General features: G+C 39.0%; 1 protein-coding gene across 4 annotated transcripts in view; it reads left to right on the forward strand.

Moving 5' to 3' along the window:
* The window catches only part of LOC143019553 (TBC1 domain family member 1-like), a 155,680-nt gene that overhangs the window by 90,884 nt on the left and 42,413 nt on the right, over window positions 1–22,383 (forward strand). For all 4 annotated transcript variants that reach the window (XR_012965824.1, XM_076175288.1, XM_076175287.1 and 1 more), the window contains exons 14-17: window positions 6,278–6,417; window positions 13,978–14,139; window positions 19,122–19,271; window positions 19,544–19,705. Coding sequence is in view for 3 of the 4 variants with exons in the window: in XM_076175288.1 (XP_076031403.1) it covers window positions 6,278–6,417; window positions 13,978–14,139; window positions 19,122–19,271; window positions 19,544–19,705 (614 nt within the window). In the remaining variant the exon portion in view is untranslated. The remainder of the gene's footprint in view (window positions 1–6,277; window positions 6,418–13,977; window positions 14,140–19,121; window positions 19,272–19,543; window positions 19,706–22,383) is intronic.

The following is a 22,383-nucleotide window of genomic DNA, read 5'->3' on the forward strand; positions in this document are numbered from 1 at the left end:
GCTTTACTAACTAAACCTGCCTCTCTATAGTGGCTGTCAATGGTTCTCAGGCCCACCTATACTCTCTTGGAAGAAATGTTGGACTATTTTCTGTGTTATGATATATTTACCTAACTGTACCTAATTAATATACAGGAAAGGTGTTGTTCTTTGGGGTCTCTTATTCTCTAATTACATTGATTCACAAAATATTTGTTGCATTGATATCAACACTTGGTATTACCTAATTTGAGCATGTTGATGTTAGGTTTGAAGTTAGTTTTTTCTAAAAGCTAATTTATTTTGTAATGGAGGTATTTCAAAATTTCATCTTCATCACATTGATTTCATAGTCTATCAGGAGAAATAAGTGATTAGACTCACTTTAATTTAGGTGGATAATAAAAAAGAAGATGCAACATAGTATAAATTTATTCAGTAACACAATTTGAAACTCCCTCATAAACCAAGGTTATACAGTAATCCCTCCCGTATCCGGATCAATTGAGCCACAGCCGTGACAGATACGCAGAGTTTCTGGATATGCGGAGATTTATTTATTTATTTATTTATTTTTTTTTATTTTTTTTTTTTTTTAGCCATTATTATCAAAGAAAACGAGGGTTAAAATACAAAAAAAAATGTTATTGTGCCCAATCCACTGTTAATTTATTGTAAATAAATGTATAAACACACGTGTACATTAATGTGTATATAAAAAAACCCACACACAGTACATACTGTACAGTACTACATGATTACATCATGCTGTGGGCAGTGGTGGTAATGGAGTTCACCGAGGTGTTGCTGGAGGAGAGCGAGTTGGTGGTGGTGAGTTGTCTCGAGTCAATGGTGGTGGTGATGACGACTCGTGATGAGTCGGTGGCCCTGGGTGTGGTGAGTCCTCACGAGTTGATTTTGGTGGTGGTGATGACGAGTCGCGATGAGTCGATGGCCCTGGGTGTGGTGCGTCCTCACGAGATGATGTTGTTACCCTGAAGAAGGTGTCCAGCTTGGTCTGCCTCGTTGGCCACTTGCTGTGTTTTCTGATCAGCATTCCTCAAATCATCCATAATGATGAGGTGTAGCTGCACATTTCTTCATCAGCAGCAGGATGTTCAATAAAATCCAGGAGCACTTCAAGGCTTGCCCTGGCCTCATAAAACTTAGGCCTTGCCTCAACAACAACCTCATCATTATCATCATCATCACTATCAGAGTGAGGCTCATCCGGGTGCATCACCTCTTCAGCAATTTCTTCTTCAGTTTGCAAGTGCATCCCAGGGCCTCCTTCATCACACTCTAGCCATTAATTGTTGTCTAACACAATGTGGAGTTATGATCTTAACACACGATAACACACGGCATGGGCAGGGGATGGGGCATGGGGGAGGAAGGGGGTGGGACGCGCGTGCTGTAGTGACGTGTGGGCTGTTTGAATCACTCCAGATATGTTCGCCAGATCCTGGTCACCATTCAGATACTGAAGGGAACTCTGGTAGTTACAGGGCATCTGGATAGTGGTGAGTTCCGAATAATGGCGAACCGGATACGGGAGAGATTACTGTAGTTTATATAAAACTGTGTGGTAGATAAGACATTAGTTACTGTGAGGAGGTAAAAGCTCAATTGTTGTCTATTCAAGCAGGAATTTGTGCTTGAAGCTCTTGCATTTGTGGACTATCTCAGGGTGATCTCATTTAATGCTCCAGTCTGCCATCATATGTTTGTACCATTGCCCTTGGTAGTGCTCCATGGTCTAGGTCCTGATGGACACACTAGCCTTGCTTGCCACTTACTGCTCCAAAGTTTCCAGGGTCTTGATTAAGATAGCTGTAGAGTAAATGGAGTTTGACACTATATTACATCCAAGATCATCATCAATCATAAATTGGGGACATACTCCATTGCTTTACTCACTGAGGTAAAATGTGAATATGAGAGGTTGAAAAATAAAATACCACTAAAAGTGCAACCATGAAAAAAGAGGTGAATGAACAAGTAAAGGCAATGACTGAGAAAACTGGAAGAAATATAGGAGAGGAAGATTTACAGCAGCTCAGGAAAGAATGGAAAAAAGATCAAGAAAATTATAAGATAGTTTTTAAGGAAATTGTTCACCAACAAATGCAGGAAAATGCTAAAGATACAGTCATTCAGGTAATCAAGGAAAAAGAAAATTTTGTAAGAGATACAGTGGATAACAAGAAGCGTATATTAGTATATGATCTAAAGGAAAAATACAACCTAGTTAGGTCCTTGAGAGACAAAGAAGAGAAAGAATTGGCAAGAAAAGTTCTGAAAGTAGCACAAGACAAAGGAGAAGAAATAGAAAAGGAAATAGAGGAAGTGCATAGAATGGGAAAATATGCAGAAGAAAGAAATCGAGCCCTAAATATGAAATTAAGGTCGCAAATTGCAGAAGAGATAGCAACAACAGGAAAGTTAGCAAAAAATGAACACCATAAAGGTTTATGGATAAAAAGAGACAGTAATGAGGAAAGAGAAAGAGAGAAGACATTAAGAAGCAAAGCTAAAGAAAAAATGAGAAAAGAATGGAGACAGAGAAAAAAAGTTCTATTGGAGATTGTTAGACATTAGGCTGAGGAAATGGCATATTCAAGAAAAAATGAAAGGAATAGAGGAGACAGAGAAGTGCAGAAAATTAAAAGTGGCTTATACTATTATAGACAGATTAATTTCAGGATTAAATTAATTTAATTTTGTGGAAAGTAAAAACAGACATAATGGAAATTGTGGAGACAAAATTAAGGGGTCCACTGTCACCAGTGTTGGACATGGATTTATATAATCACTGGCTTAGAAATAGAGAGGAGAAACAGGGTGGAGTCATGTTCTTGGCTAAGAAAAACTTAAATGTGACAAAAGTTACAAATGGAGAGAACAGGGTGGAAATGATCATGATAGTTGAATATAGTGACATGAAAAGTAGAAAGTTTGCAGAGATTTGTATGCCCCCAAAAACAGGTTGTTGGAGAGAGATTCTAAAATGTTAGAAGATACAAGGCTTTTATTAAATGAGATGCTGAAACATGGAGGAAATTTGGTACTTATGGGACATTTTAACTGCAAAGAAATCTGTTGGGAAAAGATGACAGTGAAAGGTGGAGAGGATATATGGGGAAATGTATCACATGACATAACTATAGAACATACAATGAACTTGAAATTGTAGATAAAATTGAATATAAGACACCAGTTGGGAAGAGTGACCGCATATTACTTGAATTAGAACTAAATGAGGAAATATATAGATAAATGAGAAATACAGAAACTGATGTTTAGTAAAACTGACTTTGGGAAACTTAGGAAATTTGTTCAAGAAGCGAGTTCAGAAGTTTTCTACAATGAAGATACACAAGTGGAAGAAAAATGGATGATTCTGATGGAAATCCATAATAAATGAGTGGATAAATATGTACCAAGACAAAAACAGGAAAAGGTATATATTAAGTGTTGTTTTAAAAAAAGGTGCAGCAAAGCAAAAGATAGAAGATAAAGCTTGGAAAAGATGAAAAAAAAAGGGAAAACCTAGAAAGTGGCAAATATGTATCACTCAAAGGAATGAGTATGTAAAAATACACAGGGAGGAAAAAAGAAACTATGAAGAAGACATAATAGAAATATGTAAGGATCAACCAAAACTATAGATAGGTAAACTGAAAAACAGGAAATAGTGAAACTACACCAAGGGAATATGGAATACACAGAAGCTACAACTAGGTAAATACATGCCATTGCCAGTCCCCTCAGTCTCTCCAAACAAGCTCCCACGCTGCCACCCTTCCCAATCCAAAGAGTTCTCAACAGGTTTGATCTACTTGCCCCAGCCATGAACTCTGTGAGAGTCCCCTGTGTCTCCTCCATCAAGGTTGTTACTCTTGTGGAGACAACCTTGTGAGTAAGATCAACATCAGGGAAACATGCCACATGCCTGTATGGCTGGAGTTGACATTCAAGAATTATTCTGGTAACTAGCTTAATCTGAGCCTCACAGTATAGTCTATGGTTTGATACAAAGTCATTCCAGCAATACTGTATGACTCTTCAAAGGTACTTATTACAAAAGACATCAAGACCTCTCTTCAAGTCAGCATTCGATGATCATGTCTCACAGCTGTACAGCAATACAGGGAGCACATGTAACTTAAAGATTCAAATCTCATCTCTCTATAAACAACAACAATGCCATATATTCTGGATGAGACTCCGAAACACCATGGGTAATGCCAATCCTTTGAAGTACTTCCTGACATGACCTACCACTTTTATGCACTACACACTACCAAGGTATGTAAAGCTCTCCAAGACTCCAGTGTCCTCACCACATGTATGGACAGACTGAACTATGTCACCCAGTAAGCCCCCAAACTCTGTACCTTAGTCTTGGTCCAGGAGACCTGAAGTCCAAGTAGTCTTGCCTTCCTATACAGTGACTTGAAGGCTGCAACCAGGACTTTCAATGACTCTGCAAGAAGGATAGCATCATCAGCAAACATGAGGTCAGTGACCTTGGTGTTGCCAGTAGATATTCCGCACGACATTGATCGAAAACTCTGGCCAATAACCAGTCCATGTAGATGTTGAAAAGTGTTGGGGCAAGGATACACCCTTGCCTCATTCCTGAATTAATGGGAAAGAAGCTAGACATGTATCCTCCTTACTCTACAGCATTCCCTGCTGTGGTTCTAGAGTTTTCATCTACTAGAATAGGAGGGTTTGTAACCTTGTAGAGGTGCAGGGGCTTAACCTATTTGGTGTCTGTTTGGGTCTGATCAAAGCAGATCAACCTTTTGGGGAGCAAGAGACACCATGGTGGAACTAATCAACAGTCTCAAGGACCACAACAGGCCTAGTAAGCTGATGGTTTTGATACTCAAGCTCAAGCAACACAAGTGATATCTTGGAGCAGATGGAACTTATGGTAACAAACTCACAACAATACTGGATTGTCTCTTAGGAATGTACAATTAGGTACAATCAGTGCATCTACATTGAATGTTAAATTGGAGGTGGTGGATTTAATGTTAGAGAGAAATATAGTCATCATGGGGATATGTGAAACCATATTAGATGGAGAGTGTATGAAGATACACAATGATTTTTAACTAATTTATAAAGGAACGGAAAATGAAAAAACATGGAGTAGCATTTATCCTTGCACCAGACTTTGCAGAAAGAATTGGAAAGATAGATTATGCTACATTCATACATATACCAAGGGCTTTTTCCCCCTTACAAGGGAGGTAGCCAAAATCAAAAGGCATAATTCCACTCCCACCCAGTTCATCCCCACCTATTCCACTCCCATTCACCACCTCCCTCCCTCTTTACAAAGGATTACAAAGGCGGAGCATGCCGACAGGAGACCTTTTGGTCCATATCTAGGTCATAATGATAATAAAATAATAATAAACAAAAACTATAATAATGTTTGCGATAAACAAAATACATAAACAAATGCATGGGTATAGTTGAATAACAAACAAACAGGTAAACAGTAAATAATAATAAATTGACACAACTATTAATAAATGAAATTCAAACAGACAAATGATAACAAAGCAAAAACAAATACATACATACATATACCAAGGCTTTCTCCCCCCTACAAGGGAGGTAGCCAAAAAGGGAAAGGCACAAAAACACTCCCACCCCTTTCACCCCCCCTCACACTCCACACCCCTCCCACCCTCCCTCCCATCCGAGCACCTCCCGGATGACGGGCCCCCCCCGCACCCCGCCCACCGCCCTGGGTCAGAAGCAGTGGTGAATGATGCACCCCTGCAATGGACAAGATGCAGGGATGACCCGTCATGACAGCGATGCCATTTTCCATTTTTTTAAATTTATGTAAGTGCTAAGTGCTCAACAAGTTGTAATTGTGCAAAATAAATCACTGTTCATATGTTTCAAGTGTGTTTAGATAAAAGAAAAAAAGTACTATGTCAAGTCTTCTTTTTGCCTCCAAACACATTTTCATTACACAAGAATGGATATTCTGCAGCAATAAACATGGCAAATGATTTAGAACTATTTTGGCTAGAGATAGGGTTATTAGAGGTATGACTCATAAGTCGGAAAATCTTGTAAATGGGCATGGACTGTGCCCCTATTATGCTGACTTATGAGAGGTTCACTGGTTCAAGGTAATTTTCTTAAAAATTTTGGGAAAAAGTTTTACACATTTGCCTGAAAATACATTATTTTGGGGTAGCTCATTTTTGATAAATGGATTAAATTGTCTTTTCATCATCACTTTTTGTGTTTGTGGCAGCTTCCTCAAGGTTGGGTCTCCTGCACGTCACATCCCAGGTGAAGAGGAAGCTGAAGGTACCAATGCAACGCGTCGTCCTCTCTCCTTCAGGCATGCAATCCTTCAGCGTGTTGTGTCACCACCAAAGACACAGGCTGGTGGTAAGGAAATATATATTTTGTATTAAATGGGAAGTATAAAAGGAGAAAAATTGGAGATGGCCTGATGCCTCAGTACAAGACTGAATGGCTGATTAGTGTAGTTGATAGGTTAGTTGGAACTGATGATGGGTAACTGCAAGCAGTGGCTCAGTGAAATATATGTCAGAATCATCTCCCTGTTGTTCATCTTCAGTGCACCTTCTTCCATCTTACATGTGCAGTCCTGAGGAACTAAGCCTCTGGACTGGGCCTACCACCTCTCACAACTTTGTTTTTTCCTCACCTTTTTATATAAGAACTGACAACTGGTGACTGCTCACTTCCAATTACTATAAGTCTGTGACATAAAAACAGTTCCATGTTGATACAACACATACAGCAGTCAAACATTTATTCCCAGAGATCTCTCTGGTAATATCTGAGGACCATTGCCAGCCATTGTGGCATTGAGGGTGTCCTTTTAGTGAAACATGAGCTAAAACTATTCATTGCAACAGTTCAATATTTTTTTATACTGCCTGTATAGTAGTATTTTTGTAGGTTTTGGTCTGACTAATGTCATACCATTTATTTGAGCTGAGGGAGATAGCTCATTCAGGTGAGGATATATTCAGTTAATGGAATTAACTATATAACATTTACTTAATTGTAATCATTGGTATTCCTAGTACTGATTACAAGAAGAAATACTGAAAAACATCACAAACCTAATAACAAAAAGAAAAATAAATGGAAATGGGTGCATACAGCCATCAACTGTGTGGCCCATAGGATCTTGCGATGATCCAAGTATTTCACTTCAAACATCGCAATATTTACCTAGTATTTACCTAGTTGTATTGTACAGGAAGGGGAGCTATGCTCGTGGTGACCCGTTTTTGTATCTCGCAAGATCAAGTTTGTTCTTAAATTCTTGTATTGTGTTTGCACACACTATTTTTTCATCCAATTTGTTCCATATATCTATCACTCTGTGTGGGAAGCTGTTCTTTTTCAGGTCTCTTCTGTAGTTATCCTTTTTGAGTTTCATTGCATATCCTCTTGTTTTTCCTCTGTCCCACTTTAATAAATCCTCTCTATTAAAGCATTCTTTTCCTTTCATATTTCTGTAGATGGTCAGTAGGTCCCCCTGTTCTCTTCTTTGTTCCAGGGTCAGCAATTCCATTTTGGCCAGTCTTTGTTCATATGTCAGGTTTGAAAGTGTTGGGGCCATCTTTGTCTTTGCTCTTTGTATTCTTTCTAATTTTCTTATATTCTTTTTTGTACTGGGTGACCATATCAGTGCTGCATATTCCAGTTTTGGCCTTATCAGTATCTGTAATATTTTCTTAATCATTTCCTTATCCAGGTATTTAAAGACCACTTTTATTGATCTCAACAAATTGTATGTTTCTCTGACTATTTTACTTATATGTTTATCTGATGACATGTCTTTGGTGATGATTACTCCTAGGTCCCTTTCAGAATTTACTTTCTTTACTTCTTTTCCACCAATTCTATACTGTCCTGATATTCTATTCTTGGTCTTCCCAAATTCAATTATACTGCACTTCTTGATGTTGAATTCTACCTCCCATCTCTTGCTCCACTCTGAGACTTTGTTCAGATCACTCTGTAATGAGTCACAGTCTATTTAGGTTTTTATTCTCTTTAATAACTTTGCGTCATCCGCAAAGCAGTTCTTGTAACTTTCAATTCCTTCATCCATGTCATTTACATATATAGCAAACATTATCGGAGCTAGTACTGACCCGTGTGGGACGCCACTACTCATTTCTTCCCATTTTGAATATTTGTCTCGGAACACTACTCTCATTTATCTTCCATGTAGGAAGCCCTCCATCCAATTCAATAGTTTTCTATGTATACCTCCTATTGTTTCAAGTTTATATAACAATTTTCTGTATGATACCTTATCAAATGCCTTTTGTAGGTCCAGGAAAGTAGTCTGCCCAGCCTTCCCTTTCTTGCAATATATCAATAAATCTTGAATAGAAACAAATCAAATTAGTGGCACATGATCTTCCCTGTCTGAATCCAAATTGCCTCAGGTTCAAGATATTATTCTCCTCCAAATATTTTGTCCATCAATCTTTGATGATTCTCTCACAAGTTTTAACTATTGTACTCATTAGGGACACTGGTCTATAATTTGTTGGGTCTTCCTTATTTCCCCCCTTATATATTTGCACTATATTGGCATTTTTCCAGTCTCCTGGTAGTTTTCCTTCTTTGAGTGACCATTCAATCATTTTGTATATTTTTCCTGTTTGTACATTCCTTTAGTATCCAGTTTGCAACTCCATCTGGGCCATGTGACTTGTTAACGTCAAGCTTTAATATTTGATTCCTTATTTCATTCTGAGTAATATTTAATTTCTTCATTGGAGGAAATCTTACTTCAATTCTTTGATCACAGTTTTGTAGATTTTTTCCTCTTTGGTGAATACAGATTTGAAATGTTTGTTCATAATATCTGCCATTTCTATATCTTCCATGTATTCTCTGTTACCTTGATGTAATTTAAGTATTTTTTGTTTACAGTATTTTGCCATTTACATATCTATAAGATAATTTGGGTTGATCTTTACATTTGTCTATTCTGTCCTTTTCATTATTTCTTTTTTCTTGTCTAGTTATTTTTAGATATTCATTTCTTAGTTTGGTGTATATTTTCTATTTCTGAGATTTTTTTCATTTTTCCATCTTTTCCAGGCTTTATCTCTTCCTTCTTTTGCCTTACTGCACTTTTTTATTATACCAGGATTTTACATATACCCTTTCCTGCTTTTGTCTAGGTACATACTTATCCACTCACTCCTTCATTATAGATTTCCTTCCAAATTGTCCATTTCTCTTCCACCTTTGTTTCTTCATTATCAATTTTTTCCCAATTTGCTTCTTGCAAGGATTTTCTGTTTCCCAAAATCTGTTTTGTTATACATAAGTCTTCCTTTTCTGTGTTTTTTTGTTAATTTCTATATTTGTTTCTTCATTTCTAGTTCTAGTAATATGTGATTACTTTTTCCAATTGGTGTCTTGTATTCAATCTGAAAGAGATCTGAAAAAAATAGCTTCCCACACAGTGCTGGATACCTGGAATAATTAAGAAACAGTGTGTGCAAACACTATTCAAGATTTTTAAGAAAAAAATCAATGCTGAAAGATACAAAGACGGGTCACCAAGAGCATAGCTCCCTACCCATATACCGTATTTTCCGGATCATAAGGCGCGGGAAAAATTCTTAACATCGGCCAAAATCGGGTGGTGCGCCTTATTGTGCGGTGCGCCTTATGTGTGGCTTCAGTGCAAAAAAAATGCCTCGGATAGTGACATACTATTTTGACACATATCGTAGCTAGCCTGCCGATGGCGACAGTGCATGATAGGCCTAGCAAAAATTACAACCAAGTTATAACCAAGATGCATGTATCTTGACAAGAAAATTGTGAAAACTTCGACAGTTTTCGGGTCCATGCCACAGCATTCATTCACGCTATCATGGCTATGACATGATAGCGTCCACAACACAGACAGCCATTTTGCATTGGTAGTCTCGCTCCACTCAGACTGTAGTCATTTGGGTATTTTTTTAGTTTCGATCATGGGCGCAATATAGCAATATAAAATTAATTATTAATTTTGTAAATTAAAATGTATTAACGTAATATGCAATTTTGTGGGCGGAAATGAAAATAAAAGATACCTTGCTACAAGCAAATATGCTAATGAATGAAGTCGGTAGCATAGGATCGGGACGCCAACGTCTCTCACGACGACGACAATGAGGATGAGCTGGATGACATTTGATTTGCAGGTAATGATTTATTAATCACAGGTTAGGTTAGGTTAGACGAATTTATCACCCTTTCATATCTTCGACGTCGGCATCTATCATAACAAACATGGCATACCATTCATCCGACATGACTTCGTTACTTACGAAATCTGTTTCAGCACATTTTTTGTTTTTTATTTCCGCACACAAAATTGCATATTACGTTGATACATTATAATTTACAAAATTAATAATTAATTTTTTATTGCTATGTTACGCCCATGGTCGAAACTAATAATTTACCTTCATTTGTAATCTTGTGTTTTTAAGTGAATAGAGAAATCCGGGAATAAAACGGCTAATGTTGGTTTTATTCCCCACAATTCCCGTAACGTGTTTGTTGTTTTTTAGGAGTATTGGCAGGGCAGACCATCCATGGAGGTGGTCTGATTTCACTGACCAAAATGAAAATATATATAATTTATTTTTGTAATTTTGCTAGATCCCAACTGATTTTTCTCATTCAACAACAAAAATGTTGTTCTGAATGCACTCACATATGCATGATTATCCGATGACGAGACCAGGTGCGCCTTATGGTCAGGTGTGCCTTATGTAAGGACAGGGAATAGGAAATTATGGGTGCGCCTTATGGTACGAAGCGCCTTATGGTCCGAAAAATACGGTAATACGACTAGGTAAATGTTAGACTTTGAATTTTTGGGAACTGTTCCAATGGAAAGATTTGTCCTTTCATTTTTTTGTCCTATGGTTGTGTGGGGTGATCAGTATTACTGTTGATTTCTGGGGTGAAGCTTCCTCACTGTTATTTATGAGTCACTTTTCTAATTTATTCAGGTATGCTTGAATGTTTTTTGCTGCCGTATTGTATTTACTGTGTTGGGTTATTATTGTCAAGACATCTGCAAATGGTTACTTGGCCACAGCAACCCTTTTCCGTACAATGCACCTTCACATTTTTCCTGCACTGAGGAGTGATTCTCTGGAGATCATCCCTTAATTCCTGCTATTAGCCAGAGATGTAGAGAGCAACTCTTGGTCCAATACAAACTACACATATCCAACATGCTCCAAACACACCACCTCAAGCTGATGGACAAGGGGCTTGGTTCAGTGCAATTGATGCAAAAACTGGGCCCACTTCACTTATACAACACTTGCTGACATAAAACAATACACAAACACATGGACCTGTTCTACATGCCCACCCATAACTTCACTCCCACCATCCCACTCCCAGCCTGTATCCTCACCCACACTCCCACCCTTGCCCTCCCCTTTCCACCTCCCCAACCACTCCTCTTCTTCCTTCTCACCCTGATCCTAATCCTCCCCTATCTGTACCCCAACCCCATACAGCAATCTACAACATATACAGGACACACATCAGCATCTTACAATATAACGTTGATGGCATCAACAGGAAAAAACAAACTTGAATATTTCCTCAAACAACACAACATACGTATTGCCATCATACAAGAAACAAAACTGCATGACTCACAAAAAACACCCTCATTTCATAAATTCACCAAAATCAGACAAGACCATACCGACAGCAATGGCAGTGAACTCATCACCCTGATCCCCCAACCTGTCTGGTTCATGGACATAAGTGTACTGATAAGGCCTAGACTAGAATATGCGGTGACACTGTGGTCAGCCAGTACAAAAAGAATATAAAGAAAATTGAAAGAATCCAAAGAGCAACCACAAAAATGGCTTCATCACTTTCAAACTTGTCATATGAAGAAATACTGGCTAATTGGAGTTACTGACTTGAAGCGAAGAAAAGAGAGAGCCAACCTACTGACCATCTGTAGAATAATGAAGGGCACAGAAATAATCAATAAAGAAGACTTGCTAAATTGGGACAAGAGAAACCCAAGAGGACATGGAAAGAAACTCAAAAAAGATAGTTATAGAAGAGATCTGAAGAAGAACAGTTTTCCACACAGAGTGGTTGACACTTGCAACAAACTGGACGAAACAATAGTGTGCGCAAAAACCATACACGAATTTAAGAGCAAACTAGATACAAAGGCGGGACACCATGAGCATAGCTCCCCTTCCTGTAAAATACAACTAGGTAAATAAGAATGAAATGCACACCAAGACCTCAATTGCTTAAATCAATAGCAGAAACAACATTTGGAGGAAACAGAAACTACCACTACAGTATACAAGCAATGTATATGCTCAATGATGAATTATGAGAGCTCCCCATGGGCCCATAATATCACTAAGACACACCACAAGATCCCACAGACCATGCAAAAGAAAGCCCTAGAGATAATTACAGGCTTCACAAATTCAACAACTACTGACCATTCACACCATGAAATGAAAGCCCTCAAGTCAATAATCACCTTGACATCAGAGGCACACAAGTGCTTCCCACAGCTTCCACAAATACAGCACACTCATTGCAATACATAGCAGAACATCAAAACAACACCCAAATACCTATATCGCACACAGATACTCTCTTCTACTTCTCCACAACCATCAGACACCAGCCTCCATAACCATATACATAATCATATTGCTCACTGCTCCATCAACAAGCTGAAAGGCAATACATTGCCCAATCCCCTGATATCCATCCGTCTGAATACTCTCTCCACCGAAAGAAGAGTCCACCTGACCAGATTGGGGTGCAGCCACCATCCAGCCCTTCTAAGTTACTAGAAGAGGCTGGATGATGGCATTGTAGATAACTGTCCAGGAAGTAACACTTCGCCCCATACAGCACAACACATTATGGAAGACTGCATTGTACATAACCATGCATGTCAACAACACAATACACCTAGGTCTTTTAATCCAACACTTGCCAACTGCCATTTGTGCTTACGTTTGGGCCCAGGACATAAAACACCAATTCCCAAAGTGGGCTCTTGTCCTGGGCCCAAATGTGCACACAGGTGGCAGTTGGTGAGTGTTTGATTAAAGACCAAGGTGTATATACTCTGTAAAGAATTGTGGGAAAACCCTGTTCCAGCCATGGCATTCCTGAGGGAGATGGGGACTGCTCACCCAGACAGTCTAGGGAACAACAACAACAACAACAACAACAACAACCTATCATTGGTTCCAGGCTTTTGTACATACATACATACATACATACATACTGGATATTGTAATAGTCTAATATGTTTTCATTTGTGATTTTCTCTTCTGCAAGCAGCCTAAGAGATTCAGAAGTAAGATTTATAGAAATTACTCCTTTTTTACATTCATACACCTTCTTAATTTGGGAATTTGTATGCTTGATAGCAAGAACAGGTTTTTTGTTTCCAAAATAACTCCTCCCAAGAAGTGTACCCAGATGTGATTCAATGACACAGGTAACTTCACCAAAGTTTAATTGTAATCAGAAACACATTACATCATGTAGTCCCATTGCTTAAGAAAGACATTATAATGTCAAAATTTCTCTAAGTGAAAGTACAAGTCAAGTCTGGTTTTCTGAGGAAGCCATTGGTTAAACATTTGCCTGTAGGAGACAAAAGTCAGAGCATTTTTGCACTTGAACTGTCTTAATATCCCAAATTTATTATATCTGTTTGCTGTAACCCTCAGTTTTCACTTTTTTTCTTCTGCATGGTTATTTATATTGCACATAATTGATTCTCATTAATCACATTTCTTGTCTTGTAATAACATTCATCATATTTTTTTCAACATCATATTCAAGTCATTAATTATCCCTGTTTTGACAGAACTTAACCACTATTTTTCATGCTTCCACCATCAGAGAACATTGAGCACACAGGTTTGCAGAGAACCCAGACCTCTTCTCGCGATCGTCAGGTTCAGCACTGCCGCAGTTGGGAAACGCTCAAGATCATTTGGAAAAAGGCAATTTTCCAGCAAATCCTGCTGATCAGAATGGAGAGAGAAAACAGGAGGCTTAGAGGTATGATAGGTTCTCATTTTTATCTAAATTTTCAGTGTGTGTTGTAGAATTAGATAGCAAAATTGGTAATACCAGTGAAATTTTACCTGAACTGTAGGACAACACTAGAAAAATGTTGAAAGTTACATAGAGTTATCTCTAGAGATCATGGTGATTGTGTAAATCTGTTGTCCCAGCTCTTTTTTGCTTGAATCTCATGGCTTAAGGCAACTGGCAGTGGCTACTGGACAGGCCCATAAGTCACTCAAATATAAGATATTGTGTTCTTGTCAAGGGATAATGTGGGAAAGTGTAGGATGAGGTGTTCATTTTCCTCTGTGAAATGGTTCCATCAAGGACAGTTTGATTTAGTGGCCAGGCTCATCCTGTACTGATATTGTCCTAGTGCTGGATGGTGCCCCAAGCTCGAGCATGTTGGTATGGGTCTTGCTTCTTCTTAAGGGATTTTTCTATGGGGCTGATGCCACAGTCTAAGGAAGGATGATGTAGTATTAAGTTTGGTGGTTTTGTGTTTGATAACTTGTTTTTTAGTGTAAAAGTGTTTTCGTGTATTGTATGGTGTATGTAGGTTATATTTTTGTTATATTCAGGGGGGTGCACTTCTGTGATGTAATAAAATGGGTGGTGCTGTAGTGTCCAGATTTCAAGCAACTGCACCAAGTGTCAAGACAGTGAAGAGAGGATGGCTTTGCTGCATACATCAAGTGGACACATCGATCCCCACCTCCTCATGGAGGTGGGGTCCCAAGGGGCCAGCACTTAGTCTCTGGATGGGACCAGAGAGTCACTCATTTCTTTCTCCCATACAGCTCCCAGCTGTCTCCTTCTCCTAGATTTCTGTTTTTTCACATGAGGAGGTCAGTACCCCAGCACCTGCCCTCCCACTTCACCTATGAGCTGGTGATATAGAAAACCACCCAGGCCCTTATACTTGCCCCATATACTCTAAACCTCTAAACCAGTGATTCTCAAACTTTTTCATGAGTGACCCTGTTTGGAACATTTCAATCCTTCATGACCAAGGGTAAAGTAAAGAGAAAGAAAATGTACAGTGATATATACACCTTATTTTGGAAGGAAATTAAAAGAGAAAGAGGAGGTGAATCAAGTAGAGAAGAAAAGGTAAAAGGTGCAGATGGAGAGATGATAATGGAAGAGAAGGCAGTGAGAGGAAGGTGGGCAGAATATTTTAGCAGTTACTAAATGTGAAGGAGGATAGGGAGGGAAAGGTAGTTGCAGTGGGAAGTGCTAAGAAAATGACTGTGATGAGTGAGGAAAATGGAGAAGAAATAGGGAAGGATGAAGTGAAAGCAGCCGTTAAGATGATGAGAGCAGGTAAGGCACCTGTTCTGGATGGATGCCATGCAGAATGTCTGAAGAAAGGAGGTACAGTTATGATGGACTGGTTGGTGAGGTTATTTAATGATTGTTTAAGAGAGGGTAGAGTGCCGGAGGACTGGAGGAGTGGCTGTATAGTTCTCCTTTACAAGGGAAAGGGGGACAAGTGTGACTGTAGTAGTTTCAGAGGGATCAGCTTGTTGAGTGTAGTTGGAAAGGCTTATGGAAGGGTTTTGATTGAGAGGATTATGAGAGGAACAGAGGGAGTAATTGGTGAGGAACAGTGTGGGTTTAGGACAGGTAGGGGTTGTGTAGATCAGATTTTTGTGGTAAGACAGATATGTGAAAAAGCATTAGGAAAAGGTAAGGATGTTTTTTTGGCTTTTATGGATCTGGAAAAGGCTTACGACAGGGTAGACAGGAAGGCACTGTGGGAGGTACTGCAGATATATGGGATAGGAGGAAAGCTGTTAAGAGCAGTCAAGATTTTTTACGAGAGTAGTAGAGTTTGTGTTAGGATTAGAAATGGAGAGAGTGAGTGGTTTGAAGTAAAGGTGGGACTTCGTCAGGGATGTGTTATGTCACCCTGGCTGTTCAATCTTTACATGGATGGGGTGGTGTGAGAGGTGAATGCAAGGGTAGTGGGTCAGGGGTTGGAGATGATTAAAGAAAATGGAGAAAAGTGGGAGATGAGCCAGTTGTTGTTTGCTGACAACACTTCACTTGTAGCAGGATCAGAGGAGGGATTGAGGAAGTTAGTGACAGAGTTTGAGAAGGTGTGTGAAAGAAGGAAGCTGAATATAAATGTGGGCGAAAGTAAGGTGATGAGATGTACAAGGGGAGAGAGTGACAGCAGACTGGAAGTGAGCATTAAGGGTGAAAGACTGGAGGAAGTTGATAGTTTTAGATACTTGGGTGCGAATGTGACAGGAAAGGGAGGAGTGGCAGTGGAGGTAGAATGTAGATTGAGAGAAGCAAGTAAATGCCTTGGTGGATTGAAAAGTGTAATGAGAAATAGACATCTGGGAATGGATGCTAAGAGGAGGTTATATAAAGGAGTGATTGTGCCAACAGCATTGTACGGGGCAGAAACATGGAACATGAGAGAGGAAGAGAGAAGGAGTTTGAATGTGTTTGAGATGAAATGTATGAGAAGTATGATAGGGGTTACTAGGCTAGATAGTGAGAAATGAGGAGGTGAGGAGGAGAACAGGGGTGGAAAGGGAACTGGGAGATAGAGTTGATGAAAGAGTATTAGGATGGTTTGGACACATGGAAAGAATGAGTGAAGAAAGATTAGTAAAAGAAGTGTGGAAGGCAGAGGTGGAAGGAGTGAATATGAGGGGGCATCTTAGGATGAGATGGATGCATGGGGTGAAAGGGGCATTACAAAAGAGAGGAATGTCTGTGGAGAAAGGATGGGAGAGGACAGAAGATAGGGGTGAATGGAGAGGGGTTGTGTATAGATGATGCTGTGATGTATGGGGGGGAGTGGGTGGGGGATGGGGGGTGAGGAAGTATGTATGAGAAAAAATTTGATGCAGCCCGAAGGGATTTCTCCCCGTCTTCTCCTTTTCTGCTTGGGGGGGGACAGAGGGGGGGGGGTCGCCGATTTAATGAAGCGGCCTTGCTGTGGATGTGACGTGTCTTGCGACACTGCTTCTGACCCAGGGCAGTGGACAGGATGCAGGGATGACCCGTCATCCAGGAGGTGCCAAGATAAGAGGAAGGGAGGAGGGTGGAGGGGAGTGGAATATATAGGAAATGGAATGGGTGTGAGTGGTTTCTATGCCTTTTTCTTTTTGGCTACTCCCCCGTGTAGGGGGAAAAAGCCTTTGGTATATGTATGTATTTTGGGGAAAAAATATATATAAATAATAGTAATGGGTACAGCTTTTTATTCACAAAACTAAACTAATGGGATCCATGGCACTTCTTTTCTTTCACGAAACTAAACTAACAGGATTCATGGCACTGCTTTCCATTCACAAACCTAATCTGATAGGATCCATGGCACTGCTTTCCATTCACAAAACTAAACTGAGAGGATCCACAACACTGCTTTTCATTCACAAAACTGAAGTAGTATCCACGACACGGGTTTTCATTCACAAATTAATGGGATCCATGGTGCTGCTTCTCATGCATCTCATTTACCAGTTTGTCAGTCATGGAATCATTGTGGTAAGGCTGCATCTTATATGATATGATATGATATGGTTTAACGTCAAACTCTCCCCTATCGAAAGGCTCAGATGGTGCCCCTCTCAGAGGATCTTGTAGCATGGAATTTAATGAACCATAATGCCCTTGGTTCAACTTCGCTGGTGGCAGGATTCAAACCGCCATCCCCTTGACCTTTGCCGCAAGTAATGATGTCCTAACCTGCTCAACCAGCAAGCTTCCATGCTTGGGGTTCAGCTTGTTCCTCAACTTAATTTTGACAAGAGTTAGAGCCAAGAAACCTGGCTTGCAAAGTTATGTTACAAATGGGAGCAACATTTTCACCACCTCAATTCTTAGAGTAGACTTCTGTTTCTTTACCTGAATCCAGAAATCAGAAAGAGATACTTCCATGAAGAGATCCTTCAACAACTCTTCATTTTGAACCTCAATAAGTTGCTCTGGGAGTCCTGGAATGTTTTCTGGCAGATCTTCAAGATTTATGTTGAAAGGATTTCTCACCCATGACTGGGTTTGAATGTGTTCTTCTGGAATTAGCCTTTCAAACTCTGCCATCAATTCAGTCAAGTGTGGTAATATCAAACTCTTGACATCATCCTGAAATGTCTCCTCCCATGTCTCTAGAAATTCTGCCACAGTCAGAAAAGTTGCAAATTTCCCTTGCTTCATGTTGTTTAGCCACAGTTTTAGTTTGCATTTAAAGGAAGACAGATTTTCTGCAACATTGAGTGCACCAAAAATGTCATTGAGATAACCCATTTGTAGGAGCCACATCTTGTTCATCAATTAATTCACTAAGCCACATTTCTTTTCATACATACATACACCAAAGGCTTTTTCCCCCTACATGGGGGGGGGTTAGAAACCACTCCCATCCATTCCATTTCCTATATATTCCACTCCTCTCCACCCTCCTCCCTCCCTCTTATGTTGGCACCTCCTGGATGATGGGTCATCCCTGCATCCTGTCCACTGCCCTGGGTCAGAAACTTTTCTGCATGGGGGGACAGAGAGGGGGGGGGGTCGCCGAATTTATGAAGCGGCCTTGTTGTGGATGTGCTGTGTCTTGCGACATTTCTTTTCAGTCAGGAAAATTTCCAATTCATCTCGAAGATCCAGTAGTTGTAATACTTTTCCTCTTGAAAGCCATCTGATGTTTGAGTGGAAGAGAAGATGCTTGTATTCTGCATCGAAATTGGTACATAACTGCTTGAACAAATAAGTGTTCAGTGCACTAACTTTGATGTAATTGACAATTTGAACTGCTTCATTCATCACTTTATTCAGTCCAGGTGACAGGCGTTGACCAGCCAGATTTTCATGATGTAGTCATTCCCTACAATAATATCACCCCACCTCTCATTTTATCCTTTCTGTTATTCCCCAGCTGTGGGAATAGTTTTATTGTTAACTTGCATGGATGTTCATGGTTTTCATTCGTTCATTGCCATGTACAATAGCACTGCACCAGCAAGAGGAACTGCAGCGTGTACGGCTTGGATACGAGGAAGAAGATAATGTAGAAGAGGTGGAGCAGGCATGGATGCTGATGTTGTCTCGACCTAACTCAAGAATTGATGCCTCTATTATGCAGAGTGGTATTGTGCAAGGTGAGAGTGGTTATATTTGTTGTAACCAGTACTTTAGAGAAATTAACTTGTATCCTAAGGTTTTTGAATAGTATGCCCTTGTTTTTTCATTTAAGTTTTTGTATTAGACATTTTGATGATTACTTCCCTTCCTTGAAACTACACAAATATCTATAGTCATTGTATAATGATTAAGTCTCCATATAGTTAACTAGCTGTATACAGGTATGAATTTTTCCTCCTCACAGTAACTACTTACTAGCCAAAGCTTACATAATATATTACTTGTATAGGGATTCCAAAGTCCCTGCGTGGACAGGTTTGGCAGATGATGGTGCACCAACACAAGTTGCAGAATACCAAGTGTGACCCAGATTTACCAGCCTTCCACCTGCCTTATGAGGACATGCTGAAGGACCTTACTTCTCAGCACCATGCCATACTCATTGACCTAGGTAAATGACTGACTCATTTTGTGTAGACTTTCCTTCTAAAAGTATAAAAAAGAATACTCTACTAGCAAATATTTTTAAGGTATTGCATAGGTTATGAAAATCAGTCGATCAGTCTGTCGCCACAGGTTGCTCTTGCAGGAGATTCATAACTCCCACCTCCTTCTAGAGGTTTGTGTGCTGCTTTGTAGTCTGGCAGTGTCCTTGAGCTGCTTGAAAGTAAGTCCTACTCCGTCAAATATGTGTCTACTTTTCTCCTTGTCCAGATCAGCAGTGTCCTCTTGCAGGTACACCATGGTAACTCATTGGGAAAATGGATATATACATGTATACACTTATATATTGTGTGTATATACCGTATTTTTCGGATCATAAGGCGCGGGCAAAATCCTTAAAATCTGCCAAAATCGGGTGGTGTGGAGTGTATTCAGGGATGGAATGGGTGGGAATGATTTTATGCCTTTTCCTTTTTGGCTACCTCCCTTGTAAAGGGGAAAAAGCCTTGGTATATGTATGTATGTATATATATATATATATATATATATATATATATATATATATATAAATATATAAATGCATTTACCTAGTCGTATTATATAGGAAGGGAGCTATGCTCGTGGTGACCCGTCTTTGTATCTTTCAGCATCTAGTTTTTCTTAAAATCTTGAATAGTATTTGCACACACTGTTTCTTTATCTAAGTTATTCCATATATCCAGCACTCTGTATGGGAAACTATTCTTTTTCCAATTTTTTTTGTAGTTATCCTTTTTGAGTTTCTTTTCATGACCTCTTGTTTTTCCATTGTCATTTATTAGTAAATCTTTTCTGTCAAGGATTTCCATTCCTTTCACTATTCTAAATATAGTCAGCAGATCACCTCTTTCTCTTCTTTGCCCTAGTATTGGTAGTTCTGATTTCGATAATCTTTGTTCGTATGTTAATTTGGAAAGAGATGGTGCCAACTTTGTTGTTGCTCTCTGTATTCTTTCTAGTTTCCTTATATTCTTTTCAGTACTGGGTGTCCATAGTGTCACTGCATATTCCAGTTTTGGTCAAATCAATGTGACTAATATTTTTTTAATAATTTCTTCATCCAAGTATTCAAATGCTACTTTCATTGACCATAGGTTGTAGGTTTCACCGACTATTTTGTTTATATTTCTATCCAGTGTCACGTCTTTGCTGATTATTACTCCAAGGTCCCTCTCTGAGTGAACTTTTTTTTATTTCTTCTTCACCAATTTTGTAATCATAACTATTCTTCCTCCATCTTCCATTATCTTGTTTAATGTTATTCTTGTGTCTTCTAACATACTTTTATGTTCACTCTCTTCCCACGAGGCTGTTTTTGGGGGCACGTTTATTACAAAATTTCTGCTCTTATCTCTGTCTTCTACTTCTTTCATAATCATCTCTACTCTATTCTTTCCATATGTGACACTCTTCACATTTATATCCTTCTTGGTCAGGAACATAACTCCACCCCCTTGTTTTATCTCTCTGTTTCTAATCCAATAATTATATGCATTGTGTCCTATGCTGTTGGGTGGTAGTGGACCTTTTAATTTTGTCTCTACAATTCCCATTATGTCCGGATCTTTTTCCTTCAGATACTCGTTCAGATCATTCATTCCTGTTATTAATCCATCTATATTTGTGTAGGACACTCTTAACTTTCTGTTATTTCCATTGTATTCTCTGTTTCTTTTTTGTTTCTCTCTGTTATGGTCCATTTCCTCACTTTCATATTCACTACTCTCCAATAGAATTCTTGTTTTTCTGACTCCGTTCTGTTCTCGTTTTTTTCTTTAGCTTCTTGCATTTTCATTTTTTCTTCCTCTCTTTCCTCTTTATTCATTTCTCTTTTTATCCATACCTTTTTATATTGTTCACTTGCTGCTAGCTTCCCTGTTTTTGCTAAGATATTCTCTGCTGTTGTTTGTGACCTGAATTTAATCTTAATTGGTCTGGTCTTATCTGTACTATATTTTCTTAGTCTAAACATCTCTTCAATTTGTTTCATGATTTCAGGTTCATCTTCCTGAACTAATTCTAGTAAACTGTTTACTTTTTCTTTTTCCTCTTTAATTCTTGTGGTTCTATTTTGGTTAAATTTCCCTTCCATTCCTAATATAATTATACATTTCTTTTTGTCTAAGTCTCTTAATATATTCTCCTTCTGTCTCATCACTTTGATAACTGAGTCTTCAGTTTGTTCTTTCATTTGTTGCTTAATTATGTCAGTAAATGCAACTTTACTGTTTTCTTGGATTTTTTTTCCAGCCCTGTGCTTCCTTTGCTATGGCTTCTTTATTGTCTTTATTATTCCTCTTTAATTCCTCATTCTCTTCTTTAACTTCTTTTAACTGTCTTTTTAATTCTTCTATTTCTAAAGTTAAATTTTTCTTCGCCTTCTCTAGTTCTTCCAATTTTTCAACTCTCTGCGCAATCTTGGCTACGTTACCGAACCTATTTTCCCAATGCTCGGTCATTTTATCAAGTTTTTCCTCTAGTCTTGCTAATCGGGGGAGGTTGGTATCTCCCCCACCCTCTTTAAATCCCTGGAAACTATTATCATCACCTTCCACTGTGCTGCTCTTATCTATATTTCTAATCTTTACATTTTTGTTGATCCCGTCATCACCAAAATCATCGTCATCATCGGTCCGTCTTTTGTTT

This window comes from Oratosquilla oratoria, chromosome 37 (genome assembly GCF_046742065.1).
Source record: "Oratosquilla oratoria isolate Oo_2021 chromosome 37, ASM4674206v1, whole genome shotgun sequence".
Classification (NCBI taxonomy): Eukaryota; Metazoa; Arthropoda; class Malacostraca; order Stomatopoda; family Squillidae; genus Oratosquilla; species Oratosquilla oratoria.